General features: G+C 43.0%; 1 protein-coding gene across 3 annotated transcripts in view; it reads right to left on the minus strand.

Moving 5' to 3' along the window:
• Window positions 1-4,389: 4,389 nt before the first annotated feature.
• Window positions 4,390-23,640, minus strand: part of CYP59 (cyclophilin 59) — a 70,062-nt gene continuing 50,811 nt past the window's right edge. For all 3 annotated transcript variants that reach the window (XM_087379103.1, XM_087379105.1, XM_087379104.1), the window contains 2 exons: window positions 5,545-5,716; window positions 4,390-5,409 (listed from right to left, as the gene is read on the minus strand). In XM_087379103.1, the coding sequence (XP_087235229.1) occupies window positions 4,878-5,409; window positions 5,545-5,716 (704 nt within the window). In that variant the 3' untranslated portion in view covers window positions 4,390-4,877. The remainder of the gene's footprint in view (window positions 5,410-5,544; window positions 5,717-23,640) is intronic.

The following is a 23,640-nucleotide window of genomic DNA, read 5'->3' on the forward strand; positions in this document are numbered from 1 at the left end:
AATCAATTCATGCTGAAATTAGTTCCTGGCGATCAATAGTCCTTTCATTGAAGTCTCCAAGAAGGAGGACTTCCCACTCAAAGTCCATGATATCCTGATCTAAGATAGAATATGGAGATACCTCTGCCTCCTCCCATAGCTCATTGGCAAAAATGTCAAGTCTTTGGAGGAAATTAGTAGATTGCGATGAAAGTATCTCGCGATGATTGCTCCTGTTCTGAATTCAGATGAATTTGGCATGTGGGTCACATCTCTCCACGATGATCATCCCTGTGAGAGATGATTGGTACAAAATTGCTACTCCGACGAATTCACGTACTCCCCTACCCTCCCTAATCTCATCTTGATAAGCAAACTACATGTGTATCCAGAGGCTATGGTAGCAGGTGCTCTAAGATCTAATGAGCCTCTATATAGAAGACAATGTCTTGTCGTGTATTACTCCAAAAAATTTCATGGATTTGACCATAAGTTTCCAGTTTAGTCCAAATGGGGCAAGACAAGGCCTGAATCCTACGGATCTCATAGACCCCACATCCTTATGTCGGTGTGTCGAGCCCTTGCCTAGTTATAGTCAAGAGCCAACCCTCTCACATACCATGGCCCACTTCCCCTTCTTATGTGAGACATCTCAATGTGCTAAGAGGGGGGCTCACCTCTCCTCTAGGTAGACTACACATACTGGTTTCTTAGCATTTGGAATCCCTCGTGAATAAGGGGGGTTTGATGGAAGTATGATAGTCACTAGACCAATGGAAGTAATAGGAATGTCGATCAGATGTTTCCCAATAAGGGACAATGTTTGCCGCGTTTTTTGCAGGCCATGTCTGAGCTTTATTTTGAGTTATATCTGTAGATTTGCTGGTGCCTCTCAAGGATCCAGTATAAAAATTCCTCTACAAGAATTCCATATCACGACTATTTTGAGCTTTTTCCCTTAAAAGCTAAGTAGTATTAGCTCAAGTGCAAGTTTTCTTATAGTAGAGAAAAAGAGAAAGTGAACGTATACAATCGCACTTGTACACACACACACACACATATTGAAGGTTTTGCCATGCTCAAAAGCCAAGTAACCATGTGTTAATTGTGTGCTATTAACCAAATACCATCTCATTTGCAGTATCTCTTTGGTAGCATAAGTAAAGGCCTAGTTGCCACAAATACAAAGTCAGTCATCATCAAAAAATTAATTGGTTAGCATCCACCTTCCTTTGCAATGTATAGAGTGTGAGATGAGACAGATAACCCAAAAAATAATTTAGTCAAGTCGACCATTCTATCTGCCAGCGAAGAGCTTGGTATAGTCTAAACCATGATGTTTGCTATCCAAAAGAACATATCTAAAAGAGAATCAAGTAACCCGCAGAATGAAAACCGCGCGTGAGCATATGCAAAGTCAAGAAATCATATGCTTTCAATCTACAATAGGGTGACCATGAAACAAAGATCTGCATAAGCTCCCTCCATATGCCCTTGAGGGGATGAAATATTGTAGAAAACAAAATGAAGGTGCCTTGTATTAAGACTACGCCCTCACAATGCCTCTATAGCTACACTCATGATGCCAGCCATATCTTTCTCACATCATAGCAAGACCCAAGAGAGAATAATGTCAAGCCTTTCCCAAAAAAATTTCACCAAAACCAAAAGCAAAGTATAAAAGAGGCATTAAAGGAGTATTAGTCCATCTATATAAGAAGTCACATCTTAGATCTTTCAGATTAATCTTGAAATCAGAAAAGTTCCTTCCCTAGTATCCTTGGGAAGGAGAGAAGTTCAAAACCTCTTCAATAGCCACATTTTGGCTAGCATAAAGTATTTGCATCCATTGTAAATAAATGCATCACATTAGTGTAGTAACCATTACTTGCTACTATAAAACAATAGCAACAATCTAGCGGAATCTTAGCTACAAAATTAGCTTGGTTATTAACGGGAAGCATCTGTGAAAGGAAAAAAGAGAACATTATGGAGGGAAGAAAGTGGCCATGGGTGAAGAAAGCGTCAAGAAATAAAGGATCGAAGGCCATGTGCATAACAAGCCGGGAGAGCAAAGAATTGAAGGAAAGAGAAGAGTTCACCGTCAAATCAAAACGCATAGAAAGTAGGAAGGTCATCAAATTCAAAAGAAGAGTGCAAAGGATGTGTGTCTCCCAGTACTCATCCTCACACTAGAATTCGGGATCCAAATCTCTTCCATACATGACGAGAGTGAATACTTTAGGGAGGGATACAAAGAAACCCTACCAAGTAGTAAGGTTGTCTAATCCTTGTGTTTGTAGCAAGGCACTCAAGAGTTAATTTGTCACTACTTGAATACAAGAAACTCTATGGAGTAGTCCAAATATTAGCCCAAGAGAGTCTAGTCTTATGAAACTTTATGCACTCCATCATTTAAGTAATTGCCTATAGTCTATAGCTTATGTCAATCACATATTCTATTCTAGCCTAATTATTTGTGAATTAAACTCAGGCTATCTTTAAAAAGCCTTTACAAAATTTACATGTTTTACAATGTTAAAATTTACATCAATTTATAGGGCTATGTCTCCTAATTCAACAAGGAAAGAAGCAGGGAGGAGAGAGAGAGAGAGAGAGAGAGAGAGAGAGAGAGAGAGAGAGAGAGTCTATTAATGTCCATGGGAGACCAACAAGTCTATGGAACAACAAAAAACACCAGCTAGTACATCCGCTTAACTACCTTACAATTTGAAAACCAAAACATAATCAGCCATATATCAATTTAAGACAAACAGTCGTTTGATTTGGATTTAAAATCCTTGATGAGTGCTATGCCCTCACAGTATACTGCCCATTTTCCATCCTCCTTAGCAGCCTTGACCTTGGCTAATTCCGTTGCTTTTTTTTCAATTGTGTTCATGTGAGTTTCTTCGCTATCCATACTCTGATCCCTTTCAATTTGTCATGAGTTAAGTGTAATGATAGAATATCCTTTAGAATGCACAATACTAGTTGCTCTGGCATTCTTCATCATTATCAACCGTCCATTCAATGCTAGGCATGGCTGCTTTGATATGTGCTAAAGTCTCACAGAACGAGTCGTCATCGTACCAGTCCTCAGGGAGCCCCTCTATTCTAATCTTTAATGCATTGTCACGTCTGGCTTCATGCTTCTTAATCTCTTTTGTCTTTCTTGATTGTTTGTACTTCAATGTGTACAAGATCTTTAATTGTAAAGACTGGTTGAGGGGTAGAGGGAGAAGCCTGGCAAGTCTTCATTACCTCATCTACTGCCTGCTTGCCAACTGTAACTTTAACTCATGCACCTCCTGTTGTAAATAGACGATCTGTTCTTGAGGTCCAACGATGGGCCCATTAAGTCCCTCCCATGATGTGTCTTCAGAGCTGCAACTGTAGAATAGAGAACTTTACTGGTTGGAGAGGCTGAGGGGGATTTTTAAGAGGAACCAGGCTATTCCATATTGGCCATATCTAAGATTACCCCTTGACTGAGGCTAACCCCCGGGGCTGGGCTAGGGGTACAGCCCAGCTCGGAGTTAAGGAAAAAGGGGAAAAGGAGCTGTTGCTGCTACTGCGCCTGTGAAACTGAGCTGGAAGCAAACTGTTGGAGACACGAGAATGTTATGAACCCAACTTGGAACTCCAACTTCCACTTTGAGGGCTGCTGCTTACACTGGCTGCTTACAGTTGACTAGCCTGCGACCTGGCTGTGTACAGAATGCCTTGATTAAGGCTTTGAACTGAACCATTCTTGTGACACGTGATGGCACCCTAAAGCACAAAAAGGATGGGGTTGGTGGCGAGCTAGTTCTTGTTGGCAACGAACTGGTTTTGGTTGGGTAGTGCGTATTCCTCGACCTAAGGGAGGAGGGTGGGGAGCTAGGCGCAGGGGGGGCAGGGGAGAGAGAGAGAGAGAGAGATTACCATCCTCGGGAGGCCTCATGGGCCTATGGGACAAAGTACAACAAATGGAAAGAAACTCATACAAGCCGCAAAGGGCGTGCTAAGAAACTGAGGCTCAATAGCCGAAACCCAATGCTGTGGTCGCTCTCCGGTGGGCTGCGAAGATATCCCAAATCTGCGTCTGTCGAGCTGTCTCCTGCTGTGGTGGGGGACATGGTCTCCTCGATCTCTGTATCCGGAGCAAGAGTGACCCCTCGTCTTGGGCGGTCTCCTCTAAGGAGGGTGGTGGAGCTGGGTCGATCTCGATCGTGACAACCGATGTTCAGCTGCTCATCCCCTGGCGATCTACTCGTGCTCTGGTCACTCTCCATGGCATAGAGAGAGAGAGAGAGAGAGAGAATTTGGAAGGGGATACAAAAACATTGAAAGATTCCAATAAAACTAACATATTAGAATCTTCAACAATCAATAGAGTTTGATCACAAGGACATAGGTCAAGGAGCATCTTTGTATTACAAGAGCAAAGATCAAATGTTGCTTTGCTACACATGCAAAGGGAAGATGGTATCTGATCTGAACACCTTCATTTTACAATACTAAACCATGGAGAAGCAAATGAAACAATACATATATATGATAAAATCAGATTCTACTAATGAAAAATAAATTTTAAAAGATAGATTAGTAATGTTTACAAGCATCAACCATTGAATAATCAGGCTTTTGAAAGGTGCTTCCATTTGAAATACACCCTTGGAAGTTGCTTGTCACTTGGGGAAGAGATTCCACAACTGGAAAAAGAAACAGTTTCAGCTTGACGCACAGTCCTTGCACTCTTTTTCTAGTTACCATGTGCTCCTACAAACTCGTTGAGGTAAATTCACTCCTTATCACACGACTTTTGAATTCTTTGAAGTGTAGCACATCTGGTTCCTCTCGTGTTATCCCCACCTTGTGCAAAATTACTTTTCTTTATTGCTTTTATCAGTCCTTCATCTTCTTGTCCTACTAGGCCTCTTAACATCATCCACTGTATCCTTGCTACGTGCATGTCTATGCCTTTCTTGTCTGTCCTTTTCTTTTCGCCGCTCCTCCATCGCATAACTCTCTACTCTTGATTCCTTAGAGCCATATGCTGGACTATGACGTTCTTTGCTTCTATGAGTATCACCCCTTGACCTCTTTGATTGATGTGAACCACTAGTTCTCTCTCTCTCTCTTTCAGAGCTTCCATTTGCATGCCTATCATCTGGGTTTACTGCATGCCTGTGCATTTCTTCTCTCTTTCTTTCTTTCGGCTCCTTATTCATGACATAACGCTCTCCTCTTGCTTGCTTAGAGCTATACCCTGGACTATATTCCTTGCTTCTACGAGTATTGCCCCCTGACCTTTTTGATGGCAGCGATCCACTGATTCTGCCTCGCTCTTCTTCTGAGCTTCCTTTGCTTGAGTAAGGCTTCCTAGGACCTTTTTCCTTAGTATTTGCATATTTATTTTCTATGTCCTCAAACACCATTTCATACCTGCAGGATCACAGCTCATCTGGCATACTTCAGGACTTATCTACATTTCTGCCAGCGAAAACTAGATAGTAAAATCACCAAGCTGAAATGCAAGCAATGCTTAAAAAAGACAATTTACTTCCTTTGATAATGTACCTTTTAGTGGTGCCTCCATGCTGACCTTCCATATCTTTTAGCTTGTATTTATGATCATCTCGCTTTTGGAGTGTCTCCTTGGCAGCCTCCTTAGGACAGTCTCTTGCAAAATGGTCATCCTCACCGCAATTAAAACAAACTTGCCCCTTGACTTTCGGAGCACAATTGGTACCTGTGTCACCATCTCTCTACATCAGCAGGTTTATATTTTGCTAGTTCAGAAAAAACTACACTCTCTGCAACAACCTGTGATAAAATGCTGGCAAAGAAAACCCCAATGAGCCCAATATTGTATATTTAGACAGAGTCTTTGATCTCACTCATTAAACTTGAAGATGCATCAAAGAACCACCACCAAAAAGATCAGGTAGATCTGGCTGCTACATGGGCAGCATTGCAGGCGTGGCTGGAGGCTCAGCAATAGGGGTTCATGTGCAGGGCCTGGAATGGACAAGGGTATAGGCTGACCAGAGGCCGGACAGACAGCTCTAGGTTGGGTCAATGACTATCTGCAGGTCGGCCAGGGCAGGTTGGTGGGACCAGAAGGAGCGGCAATTGGCCAGTCGGCTGGTTATCCGACCAGTCAGCCAGCAGGAGCAGCAGCCTCAACTCTCTATATAAAGGGGTCTTGGGCCCTTAGTCTCCCAACCAAGCAAGTCACGAAATCCCTACTGAAAGGCACTCCCTACTGAAAGGCACGAGGCAGAGGGAGGGAGGACATTAGGAAGTAGAAGCATCAGTTTCACACTTTGGTATTGATCCCGGAGCAGCACTTGGCTGCAGATGTCACAGGGCACATTTTATATCGAGATCTGTCCCTTTGGAACAATACTCGACTGCACGTCATATATTATGACCGTGAGAGTTAGGTTACCCTAGCAAGATTCTGCTGTAGGGGTTAGGTTGCAGGAAACTAGCCTTGATTTTTGTGACATGGCATCAAAGCCCAGAAGTACAGCATCAGTGATCTACTATCACAAGTGAAGGTTGAACACCCTTGCTCAGGTTATCCAAATACAAATTTAGATAAGCTGAGCAATGTATCCTAAATTTCGGTGAGGCGCCAATTAGATGGGACCAACAAGATTTGGAGCGAAAGATTCAGAGCAATCTCGTTGTAAGGGGATATGAGAGATTACTGCAGAGTGGAGCTCAAGCTCCAGTTCCAAGAATCATGTCAATTCGACAGACAAGGTGGTGAAAGCTGCAGATCCAGCAGTTGTCAGAAATTAGGTGCTCAAAGATGCTAAGGCATTTTCCCTGCTCATTGGGACCAACTGTAGATTATGTGCTTCCTCACATTCAGCTAGAATTGACTGCATGCTGGTCTTGAATGATCTTAAAGTATATATTCGAGACCAACAACGTAGCAAGGATTGTGACACTCCAAAATCGGTTCTTCATGCTGACAATAGATGAGGGGGAATATGTCAAGACCATCTAATGAAGGTGAAGATCTTCAGAGATCAACTAGTGGCAGATGGTCAGAACGTAGACATTAGTCAGTAAGCTGTACTCATAGTCAATAGCTTTGGAGGAGCTTCAATGGTAAGTCATGACCCTAAAGATTAAAGAACCACTGACGTTTGAGGAGATTGGCGTTTCAAGAGGAGGCTCGACAAAGTCATTTGATAGAGCTTGCAAAACAAGGAGGCTTTTACTACTTGCGATCCTTGGTTGTCTTAGAGTCCTTACTTAATTGGAGAATAAATACTGAAGACCTTCCGGAATGTTTGTGACCACGTTGACTAAGAATCTGACTGCAATATATAATAGCTTAACCACTCCTGCAAGAGCTTGCACAGGAGAGGACAGCACTGTACAAGCCCAACAAGATGAATTGAAACCAGAGGATACAAGAGAGCTAGCAGCTCACACACCCAGCCATAGGTTCTAGATACGAGCTACCACAAGATACCACATGGCCCAGCCTCCACATGTGTCCCTTGCCACATGTCCCAGCCTCCAACCTACTAACCCTAAGGCCAACAGGTCATACAGTCTCACCCAGGTCCCCTGTGAACTAAGCTGTACGAAGGACCTGTTGCATAACACAGCACCCAGGGCGAAAAGTGTAATAACCTGGGTATTCCTACTCCTCTTTAGACAGGCCATAAGCTTGCATACAGGGTAGATTGTGGATGAATTTTGCTGAATGCAGCAGACAGAACTTTTGGATCATGTATGAATGCCTCTTTGTAGTGTGCATGTAAGGGTATAACTCACTTCTGAGACATGCAGTGGTGTTTAATGCCTGCACCATTAGGAAACATAATGTGCTTCAGTTGAGAAACTCATGGACGCAGTGAAATGACTGTTATGAACATACATGTATACTGTTATGGACATGCATGTACAGTTTTGTCTTTCATCATTCATGTCAATTTGCATGCTCATGCAATGGCTGAGAAGTTATGCATGTGTGACTTAGAATTTCACTCTTTGTGTGCATGTGACGTCTTTATTGCATGTGCTACTTTTAGAGTTGCATGAGGGCATGCAATGGTGCCAGGTTCCTTTATTCTTCAATTCACCTCAGCTGGATGATTTGGAGTCCACATTTATTGCTTTGTCATACGACTTTGTGTGACATGCGAGCCTAAAATACTGAAGAACTTATGGATGAGTCAACATGTGGTATGCAAGCAGTTTAACACATGCACTGGTGCTAGTCAGCGCTGAGTTAGCCCATGTGTTATTTTGTCTTGTAGACAAATTAAGCAGCGATCATAAGAGTGCACCTACAGAATAGTTTCTGTTCAGAACGACAACTGTATGTCATTTTCCCCAGCTCCAAAACAGAGTCACCTCACTGACTGAGCAAGAAAACACCTAAAACAGAGGCGGCAACTATTCCAAGAGATTGACAAAACTGTCCCACGAGGGTGCCAGACAGTAGAACTGATCCCGACAGATGTGGGAGGGCAAGCTGTAACCTGTCTTGATACCAAACAAAGGCAAATAGAGGCGAGACAGCAGGGATGCTAGGAGCTAAAGAGCAAGCTCGTCATATTCAGAATAAGAAAGAATGAAAGAGAGTAGCACAACAAGGTGTCAACATGACAAATCCTAACTCAACCCATAATAAGGGTTCAAAATAAGAGTTTAGACCACACACACACACCTACTAAGTCAACCATTAACCATGGTAAACCTTACACAAGAAAAAAACCCTAATTGAAACACTCCCAACCATGTCAAGGCACTTCTCATCTGGAAAGGGTGTTTCCCTTTGAGCATGAAATCATACATACAAGAAGAAACCACTTGGGGTTGAGCTAGCAGCCATAGGCTTCGTACATCGAACCAACCTCAAGCTTGAGATCTAGACCATGGGGAGAGCTAGCTAGCCTCAAGGTCAAGACAATGTGTCCCATACCACATGCCCCTTCCTCAGCGAACAGATCTAAGTCCAGAAGAGAAGCTCAACGAAGCGCAACTGAAGGAGCAAACTTAGAACCCATCAAGATATGTTACACACAAATCAATGCTAATCCCTAGAATAGCCATGCCTTTCTTAGATAGCCCAATCCACAATCTAAACCTCACCAAGCTAGCTCTAGTCTCAACCTTAGGTTAAGGTTAGACTACACCATAACCCTAGATCCAGCCTGGCCTTGACCCTAGACAGTTCAATCTTGTTTTGGTAGCTATGGACATAAACGCATTTAGTGCCTATGGCTATTACGTTGTGGTAACTCAAATAACTCTAGTGTCTGATTTTTCATTATGGATTTTACTCAGGCTCCATGGTGTCCTGCTATTGTTGACTTTTGACAACTTTTGTTAAGACACTGACTCCTGCCTGTCCATCTGCATATCTCCACAAAAGATGCATGTTGCAACTCACCTATAAAATCTGCATGGGAGAAATTGCAATATCTCTCAGTAAGCTTCTTCACAATTCGAGACATCTTGAATCACTCTGGTTGGAGTTTTTAGAGTCTCTTGTACTTCAAAGTCATTAATAAACCATTTGGTAAGTTTATATATCTGAGGAGCAGTGGGAGGTTCCTCCTCAACCACTTTTTGCTTAGCCTTATCAAGCTGTTTTCCAGATTCCAACTGTTTTCTTTTGCCTTCATCTAGCTGTAGCTCCACCTTCTGTAGTCACACTCCATTTCCTTCTTCAAGATCCAAAGTAATTTGGCTGCTGCATTTTCTACTGTTGCTCATGCTGAGAGTCATCAGACTCATCAACTGCCACATCTCTGGTCATTATTATTAACTTTTTGCTTTGCATATCATATAGCTTATAAGCTATAAGCCTTTAGTTCAAACCCAAAAAAATGCATTTGATTGATTTAGCATCCATTCCCTTATCTTTTCATCTGGAACATGAGCATATGCCTTAAACCAAAGATCCTATGATGTTTGACTGTTGTCTCAAGCGCACATCTGGGATATACTTTGTAGGTGCTCTGTTCAATATATGTACTACAGTATTTACAGCTTCAGCCCACAAATACTTGGGCACATTTTCATCTCTAGGCGTAGCCTTGGCTCACTCAAGTATGGTCCTGTTCTTTCTCTGAGGGGCATAGGCTGCTGTATATATTGTCTCAATCCCACACTCTGCAATGAAATCTACAAATTTATATTCTCCACCATTAACAGACCTAAGAATCTTGTTTTTCTTACAAGTTTGATTCTCTACCAGATTCTTAAATATTTTGGAAAAGTATAATGTATCAGACTAGTGTACCATCATGTCCAAGTCTTCATGACTCAACATTTCTTTCCATGTGTGCTTGATCTTTTGGGAAAGGCTCCCTGTATTGCTTTCCATAGCGTCAGGTTTGACATACTATATTGACCTTTTTTATCACACGTAGCAGCCCATACACCATCAAATTTTTGTGAATCTTTGCCAGGCTGTCAAAATTAATGTGACTAAGCCTCTTGTGCCATAGCCATGTCTTCTCCTCTTCCTAAGAGTGATCTGCATTTTCTGCACTGGCTGCCATTACGTCAGTATACAGCCAACAGAGACACCCTATCTCACTCCTCTGCAATAAGCTTCATGTCTTTCAATTCATCCAAGACTACATATACATCATTGTCAAACAAATCCTTCATTTTCTGATCTGAAATTTTACTTGCACTACAGCAAATTCATGCAAGAATCTGGTACATCAAAAGACATTATGAATGTAACTCAAGTCACCATTGGACAAGCTAATTGCAATATTGCCAACCTCTTTGATTTTTAGCTTCTGTCCATTACCATATATCACTGTGAGATTTTTTCAGCCTAAGGTCTGTGTTTGAATAAGTGAACCACTCTCGCTTGGGTGTCATGTGACAACAGGAACCTAGATCCACTACCCAAGGATCCAAATTTGATGTGAATTGTGAATTCTTAGAAAAAGAAGTGCATTTTGGCATATCAATAACATGACCCTCTGAATAGGTTGTGCAACCAGTAACTTCATACCACATTTCAAAATCTTTTATGTTGGTCCATGAGACTCATCAATTGCATATTCCCTTGCCTCCACCTCTCCTCTACCTCTACCTCTAGGTGCATTAGGTCCTCTTCATCTACCAGATCCTTGACTCTACCTCTGCCTCTACCAACAAAAGCACCTTCACCCATATCTACTTTCTTCTTGTAGCATTCAAAATCCCAGTGTCCTGGCTTGCCACAATAAAAACATGACATTTTCTTCTGCTCAGAATCTCCTTTCGTGCTATCAATGCTCTATCTTTCATGCCTTTGGCATTAACCTGCTTCCTGTGCTCTTCCTGCAGAAAATATCCAATAAATTCTTCAAGCATTGAAAGTTTATCCCTTGGTAGCAAGACTTGAAACATACTGCTGAAATCTATAATTCATCAGCCCATTAAGAAAAGTTCCTTTGCAAGGTTCTCTGCCATTTGAATAAGCTCATTCTGTATCCCCTAGAGCTTTCGTCCACAATCGATTCTGTTTCACGCTGCCTCAAGATATAAAGCCCAATTTGGAAGGCCAAGATCCTAGGAGTATTTACCTTTTTTTTGAAACAGTAAGAAGTATGTATTCCATTCAAAACAAATTAAACCACAAGTGGGAGATTGGGAACTCTATCCATGGCCTCTAATATGAATAAACAACCATGGGGGTGGTCTATAATGCTACATCATCCCAAGTGAAGTAACATTAAAACACAAGGAACAATCCTAGGTCCTCATGAATGCTATCAAATCTCTCTCGAGGGGCTACAGAGGTCCCAATGCATCTCTCCCACTGATTCCGGGTAGTAAAAATGAGATCAGTCCAAACGGAAGCTAGTATACCAGCGGCAGTGGATGTTGCCACTGACCTGAGCAATCTCTAACACCATGTCCGCCATAAAGTAATGCTTAAAATCACCTCCCAAGATGAGCCCACCCACCTGTGAAGGAGGCAGTGGGTCCTAAGCCAGGTCTTTGTTAAAATAATGCTCCTTATTACTTTACTTTTTTACTTATATTTATTGTTTTAAGATTCTCCTCTTAAAATCCTCTCTTCTTAATTCCCCTTACAATTACACTTCTAGTCCATTATTCTTTATCATTGTTCCTTCCCTTTATAAATTTCCCTCCACATTAAATTTATTTGCATAAAATCACATTAACTTCCCCCCTTTTTTCCCCTTTCTTCTTTCTAAAATTTTGTGTAAATTTCCCTCTAATTTAACCCAAATTGTCTTGGTTTTTTACAAATAAAACCTCTCCCTCTTCTTAATCATTATAGATTTTTAAGTGTGTAGTAATTTTTATTATGACCCCAATAACAAGGGAAGGGTGTTTATAACACTTGTCTTCCCAACGAAGCTCAAGCTGGTTCTCACCATGTTTTTCTTATTGGATGGTGGCAAGTATGTAGACTCCCGGGAGTAAGAACAATCCTGAGGCTCCGTGATGCTCAGATCTGTAGGGCTGCATCCGTAATGCCTATGCATGAAGAAGGCATGGTCACCTACCTTTAACTCATATAGAGCAAAAACACCAATCCTCTGCCTCAAAGAGCTACTCCCCACATCAAAGTAAAGGACTTAGAGGTAATGTATGAGAACAATCTGAAAACTCCAGTCCAAACCACCCTGGCAATATGGCAACTCGACAAATATTGCTTGCTAGACTCCCCTGCAAGCTGGAATCTCATACATAAGGAGGACCTGCCCATTTGCTGAAGCCAAGAGCCAACTTGAATAGCTCTATGAATAGTTTACCAAAGAAAGAATGAGACTACTGATCCTCCAAAAAATGAGACCAAATATGATGCTCTGAATCCCCTGTGCCTGCTAATACTAAACAGTTGTGGGTGGATGATGGATGGCTCTCTGCTGAATCCTGTATCCAATCCTCGTGGAATACCGAAAGAATGGAGTAGGAGAATCTGGAGTGGAAGACCACTGCCCTGGATCCCTGTTCAAGTCAACAAGAGATCTCCCCTGAAAATTCTAAACCCTCTATCTGGCTCAGCTGCGACTATAGTATGGGACCGGTCTAATGACCAAACACTCCCCAAGCATCCTATCCTCTGCCAATGTAAAACCTCCTCATCCAACGATTGGGTGAGTCTGTGAAAGGTATCCAAGGTAAAGTATGAGAAGATGCCCCTCCTCCTCTCACTCATAAGCATGTGCCCTGCTTGCTGAAATACACAGACCATCTGAGCTCAGTCTAAAGGTAGTAAGGATCATTAAGGGTCTCTCTCCAAGCCTATGGAATGGTCTGGAGTCTACCAGCAACCTAGGGAAACAGTCCATATCTATAAATGATGATCTCCTCTGTGATCTCTTGAACCAATCACCAATACTAGACAACCCCTAAGAGTGCCATTGTGCCAATCTGGATCTCTGCTTACTGCCAAGGGTGACACCCTAATATTGCACGATAGGATTAAGAAAAAGAGACTTCCTCGCTAACTCCTCTACTCCTCCTGGATTGTTGCTGTCGTCATATCTTGGCACATCTGGGTAGCACAACACAGCATAGTGATGGGAGGACAGCCAATTTGAATGCCTGCGTCTTTTGTCAACATGTGGCTAGACGTTCTTTAGACCTTGTGCACAATGCAGGACCAAGGAAAGAAGGGTTCCAAAAAGGCTACCTACCTAGTGGCACCAAAATAGCAAGGCTTAAACTACAAGTATTTTTTACCTTGCTTGAACTACAAGTATTTTTTACTTTCAAATACTAATTGTTGCCACCGCTCCTGGCCTTCCATAGGTCGTAACACAGAACTGAGAGAAGCAGATAGCAAGGCAGCCAGTTTTATTTTCAGCATCTCACAAAGAGCCGATCGTTTTCAAGATTTATATAGAAGGTTCTTTTACTTCTTTTTTTCTTGGGCGGGGAAGAAGGGGAGGGGGGATTTTGATGCATTTTGTGTAAAGAGATTTCTGGCATGTGGTGTGGTGAGAATACCAATGTACACGTGCAATAGGTCGTCTAATGACATGGAGAGAGAGAGAGAGAGAGAGATGTATTGATGTCCGCAGAAGGCCTCGCGGGCCTATGGGACAAAGTGCACGAAAAGGAAAAACTCATACAAGCCTCAAGGGGCTGGAGCAAAGGGCGCGCTAGGGCCCTTGCTGACAGAGAGAGAGAAAGAGAAAGAGAGAGAGAGAGAGAGAGAGAGAGAGAGAGAGAGAGAAAGTCATATTAACGTCCTCGGGAGGCCTCACGGGCCTATGGGACAACATGCAAAATGTTTAAATGACTTACAACATCTAGATAGACCAGAGAGTCGAGGAGTGCTCATGGCAGCTCAGCTCGAAATTATTGTACCATAACTACATTTTAAAAAGTACTACTTTGAAATCGGTCTGAATAACATCAGTTTAAGACTGAGAGTCTTTGGGTCTAGGTTTGAAATCTTGGATGAGTGCTTGCCCATCTCGATAGACTGTCCATTTGCCCTCTTTGCGTGCTTCCTTCATTTTGTTGAGTTCATTTGTCCTTCGCTTGAGCTGAGTCGGAGTGAGCTCTTCAGATATCCAGACTCTAGTACCCTTCAGCTTATTGGTTTGTTTGAGAGAAAGAGAGAGAGAGAGAGAGAGAGAGAGAGAGAGAGATGAATTACCGTCTTCAGGAGGCCTCATGGGCCTACAAGATAAAGTACAATATCAGAGTAACTCTTCCTCATACAAGCCATTGTGGGCTCACTAAGACCCTTTGTTGAGTGCTATACTAAACTAAGCTCAAGCTCAAGCTCAAAGCTAGAAGCTAATACTCAACCTCAAAGTCAAAACACATAGCCAGGCGCCATGGTGGCTCTCCTGTGAACTGCAAAAATATATGGTATCTCTGTGTCTACCGCCTTGTCTCTCGCTGCAACGGCGCGTGTGGTCTTCGTGATCTCTGTATCTGGTGTGTGTGTGTGTGTGTGTGTGTGTGTGTGTGTAATGTGTGTGTGTGTGTGTGTGTGTGTGTGAGACATTGTCAGTGGGGGTCACACTTGCTAAACGTCGCATTGCACCATCCACATGTTTAAGATGTCAGGCTCCTTCAGAGACTGTTCTTCATTTGCTTTGGCACTGCCCGTGTTCTAGGATCCTCCTCAGGAATATTTCAGATTGTCTTCGGCTCCGTTTCCCGAGTCACAGATTTGGGAAACATTTCTGGCTCTTTGGCAGATTTATGAGGTCTTTGTCTCAATACTCACTATTTCTCTCTTGGGTGGGATATTGGGCTCTTTGGACAATCTGGAGTGAGCATAATTTGGCATACTTGGGTCGGCAGATTCACAAGTCATATGAATATTTCCGAGCCTCATTGTGGCAATCCTTATATGATGCCTGCCATGAGGGTGATATGGATGCTTCTTGCATAGAGCTTTTCTTTTTATGTTTCTGATCTTTGGGATACTCTCCATTTCTGAGACCTCCCATCATGTAAATTTATGAGCATATAAATATACTGCACTGGATATTACCCAAAAAAAAAGTGTGTGTGTGTGTGTGTGTGAGGCGCTTACTGCCCCGCCTATTGCCTTCCTTTACCCGCTACCTTTGCCTCTCTCCTGGCTCTTCTACACTCTGGTACTGCTGCTCTTTTTTTCCTTCTTGTCTTGTCGTATTTCAATCATGGCTTCAGGTTTGGATGTTTGTACATATGCTCGAAAAGAAAGACCTGCAGATGCTAAGCGCCGCGTATTAGAGTCTACATCACAAGATGATGAACTTACTATGGAAGCTCAGTACGTGTTTGACGCCCTTAAGAATGACTTTCAGCAGTCACGACAGGAATGGGGCAAACCGGTTCCAGAAGTCACGTACAAATTGAAATTGCCGTCCCTTGTGAATCCTCTCAGGAAGTTGTCTCAAACTGCGGTTATAATTTTTTTTCCAGGAAGAATCCCAGTGGCCAGTGATGTCGGGCAGTGGATTAAGTCCATCCTTGGAGGATGCTTTGTAGAGGGAGTGTATTTTGCTTCCAAAGGCTTTTATGAGGTGCATTTATCAGATGCTTCATGCAAGCAGAGGCTTCTTGAGTTCTCTTCCCTGTTTTACGGGAAGCAGATGGTACATGCTATGCCCTGGTCCCCAAACAAGGATTATCAATGTCTTACACGACATCATTGTCCTGTATGGGTTGAGGTTGTAAACTTCCCGGACTATATGCGTGAAGAGTTGCCTGGCCTGGCTGCTTCTTTGGGACAGGTCATTTGTCCTCCACGCCCCATGGGAAACCGTAACAGGTTCTGCATTCTCTGGGACACTGATACACCTACCCCCCCTTCTATTGCAGTGGAAGTTGAGAGACGGAGTGCAATTGGGAAAAAAGTATTTTGAATTGAAGTGGGGCGTGTTTGCAGGAGCTTGTTTTGCCTGCCACAAGTTTGGGCATCTAGCCTCTAAATGCCCAATGGTTCTGCATCAGCCCCCTCCCAATGCCTTGCCGCCCCAGACACGGGAAAAGAATGAGAATTTGCAAGCTAAGACAGCAAATAGAAATGGAGCAAAGAATGCCAAACCAATCAATCAGGTGCAGTCACTTGCTGGAAAAGGAAAAGATAAAGGAAAAGAGAAGATGAAGGAATCTACAGGGATTGATCAGGATGGTTTTCAACAACCTAAGAAGGTGGTTGTATTGAAGCAACGCCCCCTTCAATCTCGTCAATGGGATGCTTCTTCTCCCTCACCAGGACAAGCCTCTACTTCAGCTCCTGTCCTTCAAAATTGGGTGGGGGTATTGAAGAAGGGCATCCCCATATGTGATTCAGAAGAAGGGGAGAATGCTATGACTTTCATGGATCATGAAGGAATGCAGCCCATGCAGGCAAAGGCTTTGCCTCTCTGATGTCTTGTTTTATTCTGATACTTTGCTGTATATACCTCTTTCATGCCTCAAACACTTAAGTGCTTTATATACAATGTACAGAGCCTCTGCAATGTCTCAAAGTGGAGGCTTTTATGCAATTATGTACATAAAATGCAGCCAGATATTGTTTGTTTGCAAGAGCATAATCAACACTCCATGGTTGGTCATCATGGTTATTTTGGCGGTTATGATATATATTATGCTGGGACCACTACCTACTCAGGTGTATGCATAATGATTAGACATGAGCTGGAGCCTCAGTTAGCCGTCAATGACAGTAGTGGCAGATGGATGGTCATACAATGTAATGTCACTGGTGATATTCTTGAGTTTGCATCAGTCTATGCTTCCCAGACCTCTGCCATGAGGGCGTCATTATGGGATTCTTTATGCAGATATCCATGGAGATCCAATGCATTCATCTGTGGAGATTTTAATAATTCCCCTCTGCCAAGAGATAACACCACTTCAAGATCTCATATGCTATCATTGGAAAGGCAGAAATGGGATAGCATGCTTCTTTTTGTGCAGGCTGAAGATTTATGGCTGCTTCTCCAAGGGTCAGTGCCTGGATGTACTTTTCATCATAATGCACTTACTACATACTGGGCAAGGCTTGACAGATGGTATTTGTTTTACCCACAACAATTTGCAGATTTTAGCCCTCATCTCCTTATAGATTTCTCATTGGGCTTGTCAGATCATGCCCCATTGTGGATGAATTTGCAGCTTGGCATGCCTCTGGATGATTTGCCACCCCTTTCCAGTAGATTTTTGCATGTTAATCAGGCTTATTTCCGACATCACTATTTCCAGCAAATGATCAAACTTGCAATTTATCCCTTGCCTTTGCATGCCCAGGAGGACATGAATTATGCTTGGGACAGTTTTGTCTCTCGTATGCAGAATGTCATTAGGGAGTATGGCAACTGGCATATGACTGAATGGAGGAATGAGGTTAAATGGGCAAAAAGGACAGCACAACAATTGACTGAATTTTCTCAGTTAAGGCCTCTCTCTGATTCAGAAAACGATTCCCTTTCACATGCTCAGATTAAATTGACTGTTAATGATAATAGGAAATTGCACAAATGGCAGATTAGGGTAAGAATGAAGCCCCTCATGGATAAGGGCTGCTCATCAAAAGCCTTTTTCCAGGGCTTGCATGCTACTCGAAAGAAAAACTCATGTCTAAGGGTAAGGAAGCTAGATGGCTCTTGAACGCACTCTTTCTCTGATCTCCAAGATGAATGCCAAAATTATTTCCAGAAATTGTTCTCCGCTCCTGGTTCCCCATCAAATCAAATGACTGATGCTAGGACTGAATTTCTCCAATATGTTTCTGGAATAGTGGAAATGGATGATGCTCTTACCTTGGAGAGACCTTTTACTGACACACAACTTGATAATGCATTGTTCCACCTCAGCAAATACAAGTCCCCTGGCTGGGATGGCCTTACGGTGGAATTTTATATTTCTTTTTGGGATGATTTGAAAGAAGTCCTCTTGCAAATGATCAATGTTGCCTGGCAAGAAAATAAGTTGCCGCACTCTTGGAAGCATGGCATAGTCAAACTTGTGCCCAAAAAACATCTATGTGACCATATGTCAGATTGGAGGCCTATTACTTTGATGCCTGTAGTTTACAAACTGATTGCCAAAATGATTGTGCATAGGCTTCACAGGATATTGGATGCGGGACTTCATCCTCATCAGTATGGGTTTGTGCCGCGAAGACAAATCCATGACAATATATCCAATGCCTTGACTGCAATTGAATATGCTAAGTATTCGCATCAAGATGTGCTTATATTGCAGGTGGATATCGCTAAGGCATTTGACACTGTTCAATGGGATTTTATCTCTCAAATCATGACAAAGTTGGGCTTTGGTCCCAAGATAGCAAATGCAGTTTACCGGCTTTATTCTGGCTCTACTTCTCAGTGCATTCTTGGGGGTCATCTGTCTCAGTCGTGGACATTGGGTCGATCACTTAGACATGGCTGCCCTCTTAGTGCTCTCTTCTATGCCATTGCGACCCATCCCCTTTTAATGTATCTTGATCATCTTACAAACACAAGACAGATGACTGGTCTTAAAATCCCTGGGGCTGCATCTTTTTTGGCACAAGCATATGCTGATGATTCCTTCTTTATGCCACAGAATTCTCCCCGGGAAGTTCACATGCTTATGACCACTCTTTCATTGTATGGTTTGGCAGCGGGATTGCATGTCAATTTTGACAAATCTAAATTACTTCCCCTGAAACAATGTGACTGGCATTTTATTCTTTGGCCAGGTCAGGTGGTGCATTCCAAAGATGTAGTCAAGCATTTGGGATATCCCATAGGATGGCATATCACCAGGAAGCAACAGCTAAAATGGATCTTCCAAAGACTTCAACATAAACTCGAATACTGGAAGATTTCTACTTGGCCTCTTCATGTTAGGCTCAGAATAGTACAGTCCATTGTGATGTCCTATGTCCAGTTCTATTTGCCTTTGTTGCATTGGTCCTCCAGGGATATTTCAGCCTTTATGTCTCAAGCTATGGAGATGTTATGGAGGACAAAAACTGCTGTGAAAGCATTGAGACTGATGAAGATGGAAATGGTGTGCTCTCCTAGGATGCATGGTGGACTTAATGTCCTCAATATAAGATATCATGTACTTGCAAGGAAGGCGACTATGCTGCATACTTTTTTCCGCCAACAACAGCCATGGACTTGTATGCTAGCATCCATGTGTGTCAACATGAGGACTTGCGCTTATGGTCATTGGATTACTGATCATTGGGAGGTTGTCATTGGGAGATTTGTAGGGAAGATACCTGGCTGTCCTTTCTCTACTGCTCTGATACTTGACTGGAAACAAGTACTTTCTAAGGTCAAATGGGCTCCTGATAATTGCTCGGGGACAAACTCAATGAGGAAAGAAAGTATTCATTGGAGTGCCATCTTTGACATTCCACTCGCTTTACAGGAACCTGTTCGGACATACAATCTCATGAAATTGGGAATTAGATACATACATGATGTGGTAGATGATCAGGGCTATGTCTTATTTTTTCCTCAGGCCACTGCTTCCTATGGATTGGGAATGCATCATAGGTCTATATGGAAGAAAATTGCTGATTTATTACATCCTTTTCTACCTGTTCCTCCTGTGGCTGACACAGACAGGCTTACGGATTGGCAATTGCAACCCTCTGCTACATGCACTCATCCTCTTCCTCTTCCTGCCTTAACCTCCATCAAAGCCTACAGGCTTCTTCAGCTTGCTCCATGGATTCAGCAATATGCTGATTCTCTGTGGCATATAAGGAAGCCCCTCTCATGGTGGCGGAAGAATCTCGGGATGTTATGGAAGTGTAAAATGCCATTGAAACAAAGACCTTTCCCTTTGGAGATGTATGACAAGCACATTGTCAGTGGGGGTCACACTTGCTAAACGTTGCATTGCACCATCCACATGTTTAAGATGTCAGGCTCCTTCAGAGACTGTTCTTCATTTGCTTTGGCACTGCCCGTGTTCTAGGATCCTCCTCAAGAGAATTTTAGATTGTCTTCGGCTCCGTTTCCCGAGTCACAGATTTGGGAAACATTTCTGGCTCTTTGGCAGATTTATGAGGTCTTTGTCTCAATACTCACTATTTCTCTCTTGGGTGAGATATTGGGCTCTTTAGACAATCTAGAGTGAGCATAATTTGGCATACTTAAGTCAGCAGATTCACAAGTCATATGAATCTTTCCGAGCCTCATTGCGGCAATCCTTATATGATGCCGGCCATGAGGGTGATAAATGCTTCTTGCATAGAGCTTTTCTTTTTATGTTTCTGATCTTTGGGATACTCTCCATTTCGGAGACCTCCCATCATGTAAATTTATGAGCATATAAATATACTGCACTGGATATTACCAAAAAAAAAAGTGTGTGTGTGTGTGTGTGTGTGTGTGTGTGTGAGAGAGAGAGAGAGTGTGTGTGTTTGTGTGTGCACGCGTGTGTGTGTGAGAGAGGACTGGTGTGTACAGAAGAGTGCATGAAGGCCCCAACTATGGTGTCTCCAGCCCTTGGCCTCCGTTGGTGACCCCGACCTGCCTCTTGTTGCTGCCCTAAGGTCTGTACAACCTCTCTAGCCTGCTCGCTACTGCTAGCCGCCCTTCGGGAACCTCTTTTCTTCCCTTTTCACCTTTTTGCCTCTTTCTTTCAGCTTCCCCTTTCTCCTAGCTTTTCCATACAGATCCTTCACCATTTTTCTGTTCTTTTATCTGTTGTTTCCGTACCTCTGTTCCGTACAGTTTTGTCCGTCCGTATAGGGTCTTCTGTACTTCCGTACAGGGTTTTTCGTACATCCGTACTCCAGCCCGCAGTACAGGTTTTTCTATCTTTTTTCGTACATCCGTACAGGGTTCTCCATACATCTGTACACCTGTCTGTAGTTCAGGGTTTTCTGTCCGTACAGGTGCATCTGTACAAGGCTCTCTGTCCGTATAAGGTTTCGTCAGCAAGCTTTCTTGGATAAAAGTTGCTCGTCGAAGGGCTTTTTTAAGAGCTTACATCATACGTGACAAGCTACCCATATTTGTCGTACTCTGCTTTCTGATGGACATTGGACCTCCTCTCAAGCTCAACTTGCTGCAGCTTGTGTTCATCATTTTCCCAGGCAGTTTGGCCAGGCTGATCCTCCTTCTCCGGCAGTATTGGCAGCCCGAACTCAATTACTGCAGCATGTTTTCCCTATTGTTTCTCATGCACAAGCTCTTGAGCTTGAATGCCCTTTCATTGAAACAAAATTGACCTATGCTGTCCGATCATGTGGTAAATGGAAATCTCTGGGATGGGATGACCTTACAATGGATTTTTTTCTTGCATACTGGGATCAGCTCAAGCCTATTTTACTGCGTATGATCAACCATGCCTGGGAACAGCAACCTATGCCAGTTTCTTGGAAAAAAGGGCTAGTAAAGCTTCTTCCCAAAAAGCAGATTTGTGAATCATTGGCTGATTGGAGACCCATTACTCTTATGCCTGTCATTTATAAAATCATCACCAAAATGGTGGTTGATTGTATTAAATGATACTTACATGATGGTTTACATCCTGCACAATATGATTTTGTTCCTCGCAGGCATATCACTGATAATATCGCAAATGCTTATGTTGGAATTGAGTATGCCAAATACACAAAACAAGATGTTCTTTTACTGCAAGTTCATATTGCCAAAACTTTTGATACTGTTCGATGGGACTTCATCTCTCAGACAATGCATGCTTTGGGATTTGGGCCGAAATTGCAGCATATCATATACTGGCTTTATAGTGACAGTCAAGCTGCTTGTATTCTTTCTTGGGATATCTCTGAAACATGGACTCTTTGTTGCTCGGTGCGTCAAGGTTGTCCACTTAGTGCACTCTTGTATGCTATAGCCACGCACCCCATGCTTCAGTATATGGATCATCTCGTAGCTACGGATAAGCTACATGGTTTGAAAATTCATGACAGTAAACCATTGCTTGCTTAAGCTTATGCAGATGATTCTTTTCACTCCCCGCAATACAGAGCAAGATCTTTCTGAGAACCCAAACTCCGCCCGAATGATCTGGCGAGGAACGGATAGCTTGCCACAGATCATCCGTGATAACATGAGAACCTGTAGCCACTCCACCCTGGCCCACTCTGTATCCGACAAGTCTGACCCCCAACATGGCTGCCATACATCCCCGCTGGACGGACCAAGGAGTCACAAAGCAACCATTTGGTCCGTGGATCCTAAAAGTGAGAGCGGAAGCACTGCCTCTCTAGTCTAGCCAATGAAGCATATCCTCTGCTCAAGTCTTCCTGCATCGCGGATCTCATAGTGAAGGTGGGTCCAAAAAAGACGACCTCAAGATAAGTGCAAATGTGAACTGCTCCTGGCACATGACGGTTCAAGATGTATTGAAGATCATAACCTTGGTTTTGCCCAGGTTAACCTTCAAATCATGAGACTCACAAAAGAACTGTAGTGCGTCAGGGTGTCTCTGGAGCCCCTCTGCTGAGGAAGACAAGAGAGCCACATCATTTGCGTAAAGCAATATTCGGATCAGCGTGCCTGCAAGAAAGCAACCTACCCCCCCTGTGTCTACATCACTGTCTCAAGCTCGTCAATGTATAGGCCGAACAAGGTAGGTGATAAATAATAGACACTCTTGTTTGACCCCGATACTGCTCATGATTTCGTCTTTCCACCTAGATCCTGGCCGGACTCTGCCTGAAACTCTCTCATAAAGTGCCATGACAGCACAAATGATCTCTTGGTCATAACCCAAATCCTGTAGGCGCCATATGAGGTGGGCTCTCGGAACCGTGTCAAATGCCTTGCGGAAATTCACAAAGCAACAGTAAATCCTCTGCTTCCGTGCCCTCACCTCCTCGATGATACATCTGAGCATGAGAATGTGGTCCATGGTCCCATGATCACGTCGGAATCCGGCCTGTCCTGCTGCTCTAAGTCCTCGACCCTCCGCAAATCTGCTAACCTCAGAATCAAGTACTGATGCATAAATCTTAGACATGATATGTCCTATCATAATGGTCCTGTAGTTCTCCGGACTCATGGGATCCCCTGCTTTGTGAATGGGTGAGATAGTGTTAATGGTCCAAGTGTGTAGAAACCCCAAACAAACAGCTTCATTAAATAGCTTTGCTAAGATCGGGGCTAGGAGGTTAATCCCATATGCAATGAACTCAGTGCATAGTCCCTCATGATCCTTTGCTCGGCCATTATGAAGTTTCATTGTGGCATCCTTTAACCCCCCCCT

The sequence above is a fragment of the Dipteris shenzhenensis genome, chromosome 9 (assembly GCF_047967505.1).
Source record: "Dipteris shenzhenensis isolate YYH24624 ecotype China chromosome 9, Dip_SZ_1.0, whole genome shotgun sequence".
Lineage (NCBI taxonomy): Eukaryota > Viridiplantae > Streptophyta > Polypodiopsida > Gleicheniales > Dipteridaceae > Dipteris > Dipteris shenzhenensis.